The following is a 13,729-nucleotide window of genomic DNA, read 5'->3' as shown; positions in this document are numbered from 1 at the left end:
TCTGAACAGATCTGATCACGTGTTTGGCTTCTGTGACCTTCCTTACTCAACAAGGTCCAAGGAGCCAGATGCTGTCTGTGGAAAATAAGAGCTTCTTGGCAGTTCCTAGTCAGCTGGCAGAGGTGGACCCTGGCAGCCTCAGAACCAGTGGCATTCAACTGGTGCCTGCTCTGCCTGTGTTAGCTTCCAGAGGGGACAGAAATGACATTAAATCCATGCCCACTACAGATAGCAGTGAATGCTTGTGATCTCAGCACTTAGGAGGGAGAGACAGGATGATTAGGAAGGAGTTCAAGATCATTCTCAACACGCAGCAAGTTCAAGGCCAGCCTGGGTTATATGAAAGACTGCCCAAATATACCAGGAAAAACAATCCCCTAAGGATCACTGTATAACCTTAGCACTCAGAATACTGAGCTGCAAATTCAAGACCAGCTTGGGATACAGCTTGGGATACAGTGAGACCCTGTTTCCCAAAAGAAACCTCAAACCACATAAGCCAGTGGGGAGGCAGGATCCACACACAAAACAAGGTGGCACACCCTAAAAATGTCACTGGAGGTACCCTGCATCACCCGTGTCCTTCTTGGTGATGGATACCTCATGGGAGTTGATGCTGTGAATGGCAACACAGCCAAGGGCATTTTCAGGCAGAGAATCATGTGGGCAAACTGCTCTTTTAATACCTAGCATTTGCAGTTCAATATTTGAAAGCAAAACAACAACTAACAATAACAGTCCCACAGGATACCTGGAAAGGTGTCGAGCTTACCTGGGCCTCCTGGGCCAACACCCTTATCTACTCTTTGGTGGCAGCACAGAGAAAGTGTCCCCTTGCAGGTCTGAGGTTACAAGACAGCCCAGTGCTCCTAGTGCACTCCAGGCATTTGTCTTTGAAATTCAGTTGAATCACAAAAATAATATCTGCCCTGCGGAAGCCCAGGGAGCTGGAATGAATTGGCCTGTGCTGTGATTTTATTTCCTCTACTGCTGTGAGCTGAAGAGCTCAGGAGAGGGAAATGCATTGTGGTCTTTTCTTTGTCTTTTCATTAGCCTGCTGCTAGCTTTCGAATGTGAGGCGGGAGACATCTTGCAGATGAGATCAGGGACGTCTGTCCCTCTCTGCTTCAACATTATGCTAAGAAACCAAAGCACTGGCCGTCAACATCTGGAACACACTGGAATCACCTGAGAGAGTTTCTAAAACTCTCGATGCCAGGCCCTGCCCCCCAAGATTTGGATTGTTCAGTGTAGGGTAGAGTTCAAAAGCAGACCGTTTAAGACCCCTGAGCATTGTAGCACATCAGAAGGTGAGACCCACTCATTGTCCTGAGACCTGCATGACCTGCTTCAGGAACTGAGATCTGGGGAAACTAAGTCTGCAGGAGACGCAGGCTCTGGTGAGCAGCAACAGTGTCTAGCTGCATGAGAGCTGATAACAGTGTCTTTGCACCTTCATGTTTTCACTCAGAAGACACACTGCATTCCCTGCTATGCAGGCTAGTGTTGTGCTGCATGAACTGACTGGATAAGAAGAAGCAGGAAACCAGGCAGTTACTGTATGGATGCAGGGCCAGAGGACTGCCATTTCCTTTTGCAGAACGAAGACAACAACAACAACAACAACCAACCAACCCTTTGAATATGTGCTGTATGCCAGCTCCTGTTCACATGCACACTATACACACAGTACACACATACACACACACTACACACACAAACACATGCAAGCACACACACTGCACACATACACACATGACACACTTCGTACACAAAATACACATATACTACACATACACAGACAAACACACAGACATACTACAGAGAGAGAGAGAGAGAGAGAGAGAGAGAGAGAGAGAGAGGGGGAGGGAGGGAGGGAGGGAGGGAGGGAGGGAGGGAGGGAGGGAGGGAGAGAGTGAGTCAAAGACTAATCTAAAAGAGAAGTCTCAACAAATCTTTTCAAGGTTGATGAAAACGCGAGAGTGTGGTGTGGTCACGTTGAGGGAGGGCACAGACTCCATTTCCAGGACCGAGACATCCATAGGACTAACTCTTGCTGTCCTAGTCAGGGTTACTATTGGTGTGATAGAACACCATGACCAAAAGTTGGGAAGGAAAACATTTATTTGGCTTACACTTCCACATCACAGTCCATCACTGAAGGAAGTCAGGGCAGGAACTCAAGCAGGGCAGAAACCTAGAGGCAGGAGCTGATGCAGAAGCCATGGAGGGGTGCTGCTTACTGGCTTGCTCATCATGGCTTGCTCAGCCTGCTTTCTTATAGAAGTACCAACTCAGGGATGGCACCACCCACAGTGGGCTAGGCTTCCTCACATTAATCACTAATTAAGAAAACGCCTTAAAGGCCTGTCTGCTTACAGCCCAGGCTTATGGAGGCATCTTCTCAACTGAGGTTCTCTCCTCTAAGATGACTATGGGTTGTGTCAAACTGACATAAAACTAGCCAAGTTGACCCCTCTTCAACTTAACATGAATATGTCACTGTTAAGCCGTAACCTTTCCTTCTTGCTCATCCCCAAGATCACACATTAATATCAACATCACAAAATAAACATTCTGAAATTTAAGTCTTTAAAAATAAGAACACTTAAAAAAAAATCCAAAGTCTACAACTGTGGGTTCCTACAAAATAAAAGATAAGATAAGTGCTTTCTTACTTCAAGAGGGAAGAACCAGGGCCCACTCACAATCTGAACAAAGCAAAACCCAACTCCAGTTGTGTAAATAACTCAGTGCCCGATGTCTGGGATCCACTCAGTCTTTGTGGCTCCTCCAAAGGGACTGGGTCACTTCTCTGGCTCTACCCTCTGCAGCACACATACACTCTCTGCTAAGCTCAGGCTGGCTCCACTCCACCACTGCTGCTGTTCTTGGCGGCTGTCCCATGGTACTGGCATCTCTGAAATGCTGGGATCTCTTGCTACAACTGGGCTGTGCCTTCACCAATAGCCCCGCCTGGGCTCTCTTCAAGAGCCCCAGCTCTGCTACCCAATGACAAGCCCCAGCTGCTCCCCATGACTCCTTCATGCCTTCAAAACCAGTACTACCTGGGTGACTTTTACACGTGACTAACTAAAGTTGCCAGCCCAAGATACAAGTTTGGTTACCTCTAAAACACAGCTTCTGTGTGCTGCCCCCAAGGAAACACTGCCAAGAATTAACCTCAAGGATGTTGGCCTCTTTTTAATCACCACTAATTTCTCAGCCCCAGCTAACCAGGAAAAAATAAAAAAAACTTGTTTTATCCAAGTGTCAACAATGGTTCTTATAAAATATCTACAAAGAAGCAATGAAAAGTTTCTAAGATCATTGTGAGAAGCAAGAATGATTACCTAGCAAACCTCAACAGAACAACAGAAACTGAAAATTATAGAACAACTCATCTGCAAATATAGATGTAAAAAGAATGCTCATAGTTCGAATCCAGCCAAAGAAACAAACCAATTAGTATTTACTGCAAGAATTCACGGTTGGCTAACAATCACCACCATCATTTATTTAATCAATGAATTAAAGTGGAAAAGCTATAGCTTCACATGTGATTTGACCACATGTAATTCAGTGACACTTTTAATGCAACATTAAGCAAAAAATCTACCTAAATACAAAAGGGTCTATTGTCAATAAACCTGAAGCCAGGGCTTATAAACCACTGACACCAAAGTCTTAAGGCCAGGGACACGGGAGAGGTGCCTGCCTGTATTATGATTGCCCAACTCTCAACAGTCCTAGTGATGTGCAGACACAGACTACGCAGGTTACACAGACACACACTTCTTTTGAACCTGCTGTTGGACTATGCAGTCTGAAGGAACTCAGACCTAGAATTAATAAGGGAAGCTGCTAAGGGGATGGTTCAAAGACAAAAAAAGACAAACATTTTACCCATCAGAGTCATCAGGATAGAAAAGGAGGTAGGAACCACACAAATGTACATTCCATTCAAACGGTGCCAAAGGAATAAAAAGATCACAAATTGACGAGAGTGATCCAAGACCTTTTGGGAGAAAACTAGAAATGTACACAAAGTCACATAAATGAGATGACCTGAGACCTGAAAGTGAAACTCAGGAAACCCATCTAAGACTGACTTATGCAGAGGGAAGAAGAGGTCAGGGTGTCCACCCAAGGAGGAGACAGGCTCTTCTGCTAGGACGGACATGTGAACTGGACTAAAGTCTTTATATGATACAACAAAATGGAGTGTCTGTGAGGATTGAACAGAGTAGAATATGTATAACTTTGGAAACAGCAAAGGATCAGGAAGGTTGTGTTCCTGGGTTGTAAGGATTACCCAAGGCACCTGTAGTCCCAAACGGAAGATGTTCCTATCCAAGTGGGAATTGTAGACAAGCTCACCACCACACTCAACTAGTTTCCCCTGGAAATTATCCTGGATTAACTGGTTATCCACCTGGAGCTATGAAAGCCAGCTTCCCTCCCCTCACATAACACATGGAGCTGAGCAGCAGAAAGACAAAGCTTAAAATGTAAAATCTTAAATGGACAAAAATCTGTAAAAGTCACTAGCAGAGTATTTATATAAAACCTGGAAATTCTCCCTTCATACACCCCAGACCCCATTGGAGCCAATAAAGGAGATGAACTTCTGTGACAGCATGTTCTCATATCCGTGTCAGCACGAGAACAACAGGCAAAAGGAGAACATTTGGGGAGAGACTGAGAAACACAGGACCACAAAGGTTTCACACCTCTAACACGCAAGAGATTTCCAAAGTGAAAATGGAAAGCTGAAGAGAAACAACCGACAAATGTCAGCAGGCAGCTCATATTACAGGGATGTAAATACTTAATGAACATGTGAGAAAATTTAATAGTACTATTAATAAAACATGGAAATGAAAACACTCGATAGCTGTGTTCCCCAGGCAGGCTGGAGAAAATTGAGAAGGTTCTAGGTGGGATGTGTACTACTGGGCAAGGTGTGGACCAGAAAGTCTCCGACACTGCTGCTGCTGCTGCAGTAACTCCACAGCAGCCTGCTTCAGGACCTCAGAGTGCAGACTAACAGAAGCAGACACATTCTAGCAAATGAGGCTGCATAACAAGAGGCAAATCCCAGAATTCCTAGCCAAACCAAGTGCATATCCACAAGAGAAGAGCTGAGACTACTTTGCCCCAAGCGTCTATTTGGAAGAACAAGTTATGGCAATGTTGACAGATGTTTTTACAAAGCCAATGTAAATAGTATAAGTTTTTGCTTGTCTTATTGTTTTTTTATTCAGGGCCCTGTGTATCTCAGGCTGGCTCTGGCCTCTCTATGAGTTAAGGATGACACTGCACTCCTGATCTGCTCCCCTGCGCCCCAGTTGCTGGGATCACAGGCCTGGACTGTCGTGCCCAGCTCCCTGTCTTGTTTCGCAATGTTCTAACAGCTTTCCTTGTGGAGATGTATAAAGGGTTCCTTCCTAGCTCGGTAGGAAGAGCAGATTCATGCATTTCATTATAACCCTCTCCCCACACCTGCCAAAGTTTTCACCTCTTAAAAAATACACCCTACCTGCATAGCGTAAAGTCTTATTCAGTGTAAGGGAAAATTTAAAACACATATGTGACCTACTTAACTGGCTTTGTAAATGTGTCAAAGAAAGCCTGTAGAAAGCCCCATCCGAAGCTGTGTTTCAGACCCTTCCCACACTCACGATTTTCCCGGGATAGCTGCTGGGCAGGGCACTGGCTTCGATGAAATACTTCCTGAGCAGATGTTTGCTTGGGTCGGGACTATCCAGTAGGATGTAGGAGCAGAAATAGGCTCCGTGCCGAAGCAGGAATATGGCAATGTCTTCATTCCCTGATGGGACAAAGCACAGAGAGCTCAGGGCATCCAGAGGTCATCAGTGGTCATTTCCACGGGGCGGGGGGCGTTTGGAGAGCAGGCCCTAGGTAACTTCCCTGATGCACCAAATTCCTGGCAGAGAGAGTTTATGGGATTTCAATCTTTGAGTGCTACACACAAGGACCCACTTGCCATAGTGGGTCCCTGCCACCCAATGGGGGACAAGCCGGGAGGAGCAGCTATTTTGAAAACGACACTAAGAACAGGGCTAGGAGGACAGCCACATTAGTGAAGTGCTTGCTGAGTTGTGCAGCTGTGTTCCGTCCTCAGAACTCACATAAAAAAGATACCGAGGGGCTGGAGAGATTGGCTTCTGTGGTTAGGATCATGGGTTCCTTCAGGGGAACTGGGTTCAATTCCCAGCACCCACATGGCAACTTACAACTGTCTGTAACTCCAGTTCTAGGGGATCCGACACTCTCACACAGACATAGATGTAGGGAAAACAGAAATCAAAACTCATAAAATAAAAATAAGTTATTTTTAAAAAGATACTGAGCATGATGGAATAAGATCATAATCTCAGAAATATGGAAAAGAATAGAGGACAATCCGTGGGGGAGGAGAGGCAGCCAACTGAGACGAATAGGGACTCTCCAGGCAAAATTGAGATATGCCATCTCTCTGTCCTGAGGGACCGTAACTGAGGTTGACTTCTGGCCCTCCACACATGAGTGTGCACACACCCCTCCCCCCCCCCACACACACACAGGAGAAAGAAAGGAGTTGCAGAAGGTCCTTTTGCAGGCCACTGGAAAGTTAGCAGCAAGGGTGAAGCCCGAGTCCCACACTGGAAAGTGGGACCCTTTGCAGGCCAGGGTTGACTGTGTGGGACTCACCTGCCTTGATGGCCGCATAGAGGGGCAACCGCACAATGACCGGGAACTCATTCTTCCTGACTGCGTAGTTCTCCGGGTCAGCCCCATGGGTCAGGACCAGCAGCTTCACAACCTCCAGGTGCCCTCGCTGGCAAGCCAGGGCCAGCATCCAGTTCAGCAGCCGTTGGGGGGTACAGGGACCTGGAGGAGGTGAGAGGACAGAGGAAAGTGTCTCTGAATCCTGCCAGTTTCTCCTCACATTCATCTTTCCATTAGCCATGAATAAAGTGAGTCCGTTCTAGGTCTAAGTGAAGGTTCTGCTTCCACTGAGAAGATAGTGTTCTCTGGAGTCATCTCAGTGCACACAGACACACGCACACAGAGCAACTACATGATGTGACCCAGGATAGAAACAATAGAGCCTTTGGTTTTAAAATTATAAAAGAAATCCAAGGTATCAGTTATAGAATATTAAACCATGTGTGGCTTCTTCTTCAGCACACAGCCTTGACATCAAAGGTCCGAAACCTAAATTTCATTCTCAAAGAGCCTCAACCTGTAGTAACAGTGAAGCTTTTGACACTTGTCCCTTATTGCTAAGCCAATACTACAAGGAAGTTGTAAGAGACTAGAACACCTTGAGTTCATCAGAAGCAAATGACCAATGGGTCATACTATGGTATATCCATTCAATGGAGTATTACTTAGTCATAAAAAAGAACAAGTTACCAAGTGATGAAAAGACACAGAGTAACTTTTGATGCATATTGCTAGGTGAGAAAAACCCATCTGAAAAGATTACCTAAGGATGTGTGTGAAGTTCCAACTGTATTCCCGAAAAGGCAAAGCTAGCAGGGAGAATGGTCACGGAGCTGACACACACAGAGCTTTACCTGGTAAGGACTCTAGCAGTTCATGTACTACTTCGGCGTGTCCAAAATGTGCTGCCACCACAGCTGGGTTGTCATCAGTGGGCTCCATCGGCAGCTCCACGCACTTCTCAGTGAGCAGGAACCGAACGGTCTCCAGATCCCCGTGGGCTGCTGAGATGCTAAGCAGCTGGCCCTGGCCAAAGCAGGACAGGATTCAGTGAGGCCAGCTCTATAACATCAAATGTTTCCCTGAGTCTCTGACAAGATGGCAGCTCAGCTGCCCAGATGACACCACCAGCCTGTGCTGCTTGCGTCAAGCTTGAACTGTGGACAGCCACACTCAACTTCACACACTTGGAACAAAACCAGGAAACAGCCCACCACATGTGGAAACAATGACTTTAGTGTGTACATAGACATACTTTCCAGCTCATACTGGGGTATAAGCTCATAGACTGAAACAGCATGTGCGGTGCACTGGGTCTATCTAGTCCAGGACACCACAGCATAGCAACACTGCACCTGGAGCTGTGGTTGGTGTGGCTTGCCCTGCATTACAGAGATGATTGTACAATTGTGGTCCCAGGTGTGACTGTCCCTAAGTGTGTGTTATTTCCCACCATTAGAAAGTTCAAAGGTCAACCACTACACGTTTGAGAATATCCGTTCAGGTTCAATAAAACTTTATTGACATTTCCTCTTTCAGTTTACTTCTCTAATGTGGCTTAGACAATCCAACTTCCAAAGGGTGGAAGGTAAATGACTGCTGGGTGCTCAGCCCTGAATGGAACATCTATATCCCCTTCTTCAAGGCTCTGGGAACACGATGGAAGACATGCAGAAGGACTGTTAGAACCAGAGGACAAGAAGGAGTGCTGTAACACACTTCTGGATGTGATGTAACCATAAACTCATGAACCAACAGCAGCTTTGGTTACCTGCATATGACCTACATAAGATGGGGCCCATCAACATGTCATTATGGATGGAGAGGGAGTTCAGTATGCATCTCCCCCTTACCTGAGGACTTACTACTGATAGTCAAAGGGTTGCTACTTTGTTACAGCCACCGGTAAGGAGCCCACACATGAGAAAAAACCCACAGCCACATTCAGGCAAGAGATTAAACCCAATGGGTAATAAATAAGACATGAAACTTGAGGCTTGTAGGGAAGGCAAAGAGGTCCAGTGGAAGTGGTGGCGTGGGAAGGGGTAATGGGGGTCAGAAAGGCCACAGCATATTATATATGTATGAAATTGTGAAGAGAAAAAAATTTTAAAAGAGAAAACCTGTCCTTATCTACATAAATTATTCTTTTGTAGTATGGCACTGTTCTCAACCACCTGTTTCACGAAGATGAAGGCTGTATGAGCCCAGAGCCAGTACTCAACTGTCATGTGACAATTCACGAACCTTAGAATGGGAGACCGTACCAAGCTCCCCGAGGGTCACCTGTGGTGGTTTGAATGAGAATGGCCTCCATAAGCTCATAAATGTGAACACTGGGGAAGTGGCACTACTTGACAAGCATTAGGAGGCGTGGCCTTGCTGGAGTAGGTGTGGCCTTGCTGGAGTAGGTGTGGCCTTGCTGGAGTAGGTGTGGCCTTGCTGGAGTAGGTGTGGTCTAGCTGGAAGAAGTTTGTCATTGGGAGTGGGCTTTGAGGTTTTAGAAGCCCAAACTAATTCCGGTATCTCATTCTCTTCCTGCTGCCTATGGATCTGGATGTAGAACTCTCAACAACTCCAGCACCTTGTCTGCCTGTATGCCGCCATATTCCCCACCAAGATGAAAACGGACTAAAGCTCTGAAGTTGTATGCCAGCTCCAGTTAAATGCTTTCCTTTATAAGATTCCATGGTCGTAGCGTTTCGTCACAGCAATAGAAACCCTAAAACACCACTCCACAGGTTATTGATAATTGTATGTGTCCGATGATGGGGTACCACACTCCAGAATCCAGGGACAAAGAAGCATCAGCAGGATTCTTGATTTGAGTTCCCAGGAACAGTGTGATGGGATGGATACTGGTCTCTGCCTGAGTTCCGACTTCATCCCAGACACTCTGGCATTTAGAAGTCAGTGACAGGATCAGCACGACTGTGGGAACACATGGCATGGGTCTCAGTCCTTCCTAGAACGTGGCTGCCCCCCATGATCTTGAGTGTGAGCATGTGGAAGGAGGCAAATGCAAAACCAGGCTGGAGCGAATCAGTCGGTGCTTCTGTGCATATTTATGGAATCCCTGTATGTGTGAAGGGCTGGGCTGAGCATAAAGAGTGTCAGGGATGACTGCAGGCCTTTCTGAATTTGTAGATAAGTTCAGGGTGGTGGTGGTGGTGGTGGTGCTGGTGGTGGTGGTGGTGTGTGCATATGCATAAAATAACCAACAGAACAGTTTAGAAAGCAGACATCTGCAAAAAGTATGTCAGAGCAAGATGTGCAGGAAGGGTCTCTGTGAGTGATGCTCTGGGGACAGTAATGGGCGTTCACCAAGCTCTGTCCAGTGTGTGGATGCTGCACTGAGTACTTCATTTGCAGTCATACGGTATTTGCAGTATGGCCACACAAGGGCTCTATTTCCGTGCCAGGAATCTGAACATGTGACCCTCGGTTAGGAGCTACACAATTGACAGAGCTACCCCAGATCTGAACTGCGGCGCTGAGCCACATTCTCTTCACTTCACCCAAAACCTGCTGGGTAGGGTGGGACCCTTGGAGGAACATGAGTCCTGTAGATGGTGTGACCCCACTTGAGATGGTGTGTCTGACAACTGAGGGGGATAAACTTGCTTAAATGTAACTGGAAAACAAAAACCTACCATTCCTCTGGCCAGGTGGGGTCCCGAAAGCCCAGCCATTCCTGGAAAACACTTGCATTACGGAGAAAAGCCACAAGTGATTGATTAACTGACTTCCAGGACTAAGAGCTGTCTAGACTCTTGTCCATCACAGGCTTAAAAGCCCCATTCTCAGGAGGTGATGGGTGATGTCACAGCTGGCCACAGCCAAGAGGGACCCAGAAGACAGGGAAGGCAGGAGCTGCCTTTCTGGCTGGAGACAACCTGGTGGCTCTGAAGTATTTAATTCAGTATAAAATAAAAGGCCACCTCTTCCCATGCCCTCACCTCCCTCTATAAAGGAAAGTTGCACATGGCCTTCTAAGGCATAGTTTTCCACTCACATTTGTAGGGAAGCCACACAAATGCAAGTGTGCTTTTCATCTGTGTGTGTGTGTGTGTGTGTATGTGTGTGTGTGTGTGTGTGTGCACATGGCTTCTTCAGAGGCATTTGCTGGTGTGTGCTCAGGTGGCGGCTCAAGACTACTTGTATTTTCCTCTATTGCTTTCCAACTTACCTTTTGAGACAAGATCCCTCACAGAACCTAGAGTTCCCCATTTCTGCCAGACTGGCTGCCAGTAAGTCCCTGAGATCCACTTGTCTCTGTTCCTTTGTCCGGCACTGGGGTTGCAGGCCTACGCCCCCACACCTAGCTTTTTTGTGGGTGCTGAAGATCTAATCTCAGGCCTTCCTGCTTACACAGCAAGCACTTTACGTACGAGCCTTTTCTCTGACCTTCATCTTCACGTCTTTTTACCAGGTGTATGCTATACCCACAGGAGAGCAAAATCACGCTCTTTCATGAACTGCCACCTACTCTCCCATGTGACTGGACCCCCAAGCAGATGGTCCCTACTTGGAGAAAAGAGGTCCCTGAAGGACATGCTGTTGATACTTGTCACTGCCCCACTGTGCCCCTCCTCGCTCCTTTCTCCTCTCTCCTTCCTGGCCTCGTCAGGGTGAGTGGCATTGTGTCCCTGCGCCTTCTCTGCCATGCTGCTCTGAAAGCCAGAGCCGGCTGGCAATGGGCTGAAGCCCAAGGAAGCTCAAACCTAGAAATAAGTGGACAGAAAAATCCTTTCCCATCTTAAGTTGTCCTTCTAGGATAACTTGAGTTTGTCACCACACCAAACCAAAGACGTTCTCACGTGTCCCCAGCTGGTCTCTGCATCACCAGGAAGACCTGCCACCCTGACTGCAAAAATCATGAATTGATTCATTTTAACTGGTCTGCAAACACTACAAAAAGCCATTGTATTGTTCTCATTTTTAAAAAACTTTAAAAAAAAAACCCTATGAAATAATTTGAGACTACCGAAGTCACAAAAATAGAACAAAGAAGACTTGACAACCTGTCACCCAGTTTACCCTGGGGGAGACATTTTTTATAACTGTCTATGGTTTCAAAACCAGTGATATGTCAGGACACTGTATGCCTAGGGCAGACTTGTTCCACATGTGACTCCTTTGTCAATAATCTGCCTCCTGCTGCCTCCTCGGCACAGGGACTCTGTCATCCCACCCTGCCAGACACTAATCTTTTATACTTCTGTCATGCTGTGGATGACACACATCAGTCCTAGTGGAATAGACTGTGAGAGGTGGTGCCTAGTCAGAGGGCAGAGGTCACTGAGGACATGCCCTTGACGTGTGTCCAGTCACTGCTCTGCTCTGCCTCCCCCACCCTCCTTTCCTGGATGCCCTGAGGTAAACAGTCTGTAATTGTGTGTGTGTGTGTGTGTGTGTGTATGAGAGAGAGAGAGAGAGAGAGAGAGAGAGAGAGACAGAGAGACAGAGGGAGAGAGAGAGATTGTAAGTAGTTCTCTGTGTGAGTGTGAGTTTGAGTATATGTGTATATATGTGTGTATGAACGTGAGCATGTGTGAGTGTATGTGTGTATGAGTGTGTGACTGTGTTTGTGAGTGAATGTATGCGTTTGTAAGTATGTCTGTAAGTGTGAGTAAGTGAGTATATGTGTGTGTATGTGAGTGTGTGAGTGTATGAGTGAATGTGGGTGTGAGTGTGAGAGTATGTGTGTGTTTGCGAGTGAATGCGTGTGTTTGTAAGTATGTCTGTGTGTGTGAGTGTGTGCGCGTGTGTGTGTGAGTGTGTGTCCCATTGGGTGGAGTAGGGCTACTTGCCCTCCTCCAAGCTCTATCCTTCAGAATGAATGTGATGTTAAGGATGCAGTTAGCAAACACTTCTCCTAGGCTGCACGTTTTCTTTCTAGCCTCTAAACAGAGTGTTCATTAAAGCTAATTTTCTAATTTTGGCAATATACAGTTTATCTATTTTCCGTTTTTTTCTAGATTCTTTCTTTTCTGGACTTATTCTGCAGACTATCTGTACCATCTGCAAATGGAGGATAGTTGTATTTCCCCTTTAGATCTATGTTTTATTTAACTTCACCACATTTCCCTAGTTTGAACATCCTGTGGTTTACTAAATAATATATTGTTATAACTATTTTTTATTTCAGAGGAGAGCATGAGCACAGTTTCTTATTATTACAAATTATGCATAAAGTTTGAAGATTGCTATCCTGGGGACCAAGTTCCTTATTGTTAGTTAATAACTCCCCCACTCATGGTAATTCTCTTTGCTCTGTAGTTCACTGTCTCTGATGTCAACATAGTCACTGCTGCTTAGTGCTTGAATGGCCTGTATATTTTCATCTACTTACTTTCAGAACACATACACATTCGCACACATATGCACATTCACACATAATACAAACTACGCACTCACACACACAAACACTCTCACTTGCACACACATATGTACACTCGCAACACATGCACACACATATGTGCACTCACACACTCACATTCACAACACTCTCACACACATGTACACACATATGTGCACTCACACACTCACATTCACAACACTCTCACACACATGCACACACATATGTACACTCACACACATGCACACTCACATACACACACACACACACTGACATATACACTCAGACACTTATACACACACTCACACACACATGCACACTCACATACACTCACACACACTCACACTCACATGCACACTCACATACACTCACACACACTCACACACATACACACATATATACTCACACACTTAAACACACACAAATACACACATATGCACATGCATTCACACTCATGTTGTATTTAATACACACACCATTGCATTTAAAAGTGAGTTTCTCACAGGCAATATCCATTTCATATTCTTTTTAAAAATCCTACCTGTAAAACTCTGGAACTAAACTCACAAATATAAATAATTTGTATTTAATATAATTATTTAGATGTTAAATTTAAGTCTGCCATGTAATTTT

The 13,729-nt window shown here is 45.8% G+C and overlaps 1 protein-coding gene across 2 annotated transcripts in view; it reads right to left on the bottom strand.

Moving 5' to 3' along the window:
* The window catches only part of Lrrk1 (leucine rich repeat kinase 1), a 128,013-nt gene that overhangs the window by 68,128 nt on the left and 46,156 nt on the right, over positions 1–13,729 (bottom strand). For both annotated transcript variants that reach the window (XM_028776666.1, XM_028776667.1), the window contains exons 4-6: positions 7,590–7,761; positions 6,718–6,897; positions 5,685–5,833 (exon numbers count right to left, since the gene is read on the bottom strand). In XM_028776666.1, the coding sequence (XP_028632499.1) occupies positions 5,685–5,833; positions 6,718–6,897; positions 7,590–7,761 (501 nt within the window). The remainder of the gene's footprint in view (positions 1–5,684; positions 5,834–6,717; positions 6,898–7,589; positions 7,762–13,729) is intronic.

This window comes from Grammomys surdaster, unplaced genomic scaffold (genome assembly GCF_004785775.1).
Source record: "Grammomys surdaster isolate TR1022 unplaced genomic scaffold, NIH_TR_1.0 271, whole genome shotgun sequence".
In the NCBI taxonomy this organism is placed as follows: Eukaryota; Metazoa; Chordata; class Mammalia; order Rodentia; family Muridae; genus Grammomys; species Grammomys surdaster.
This window is presented reverse-complemented; position numbering and strand designations above follow the sequence as displayed.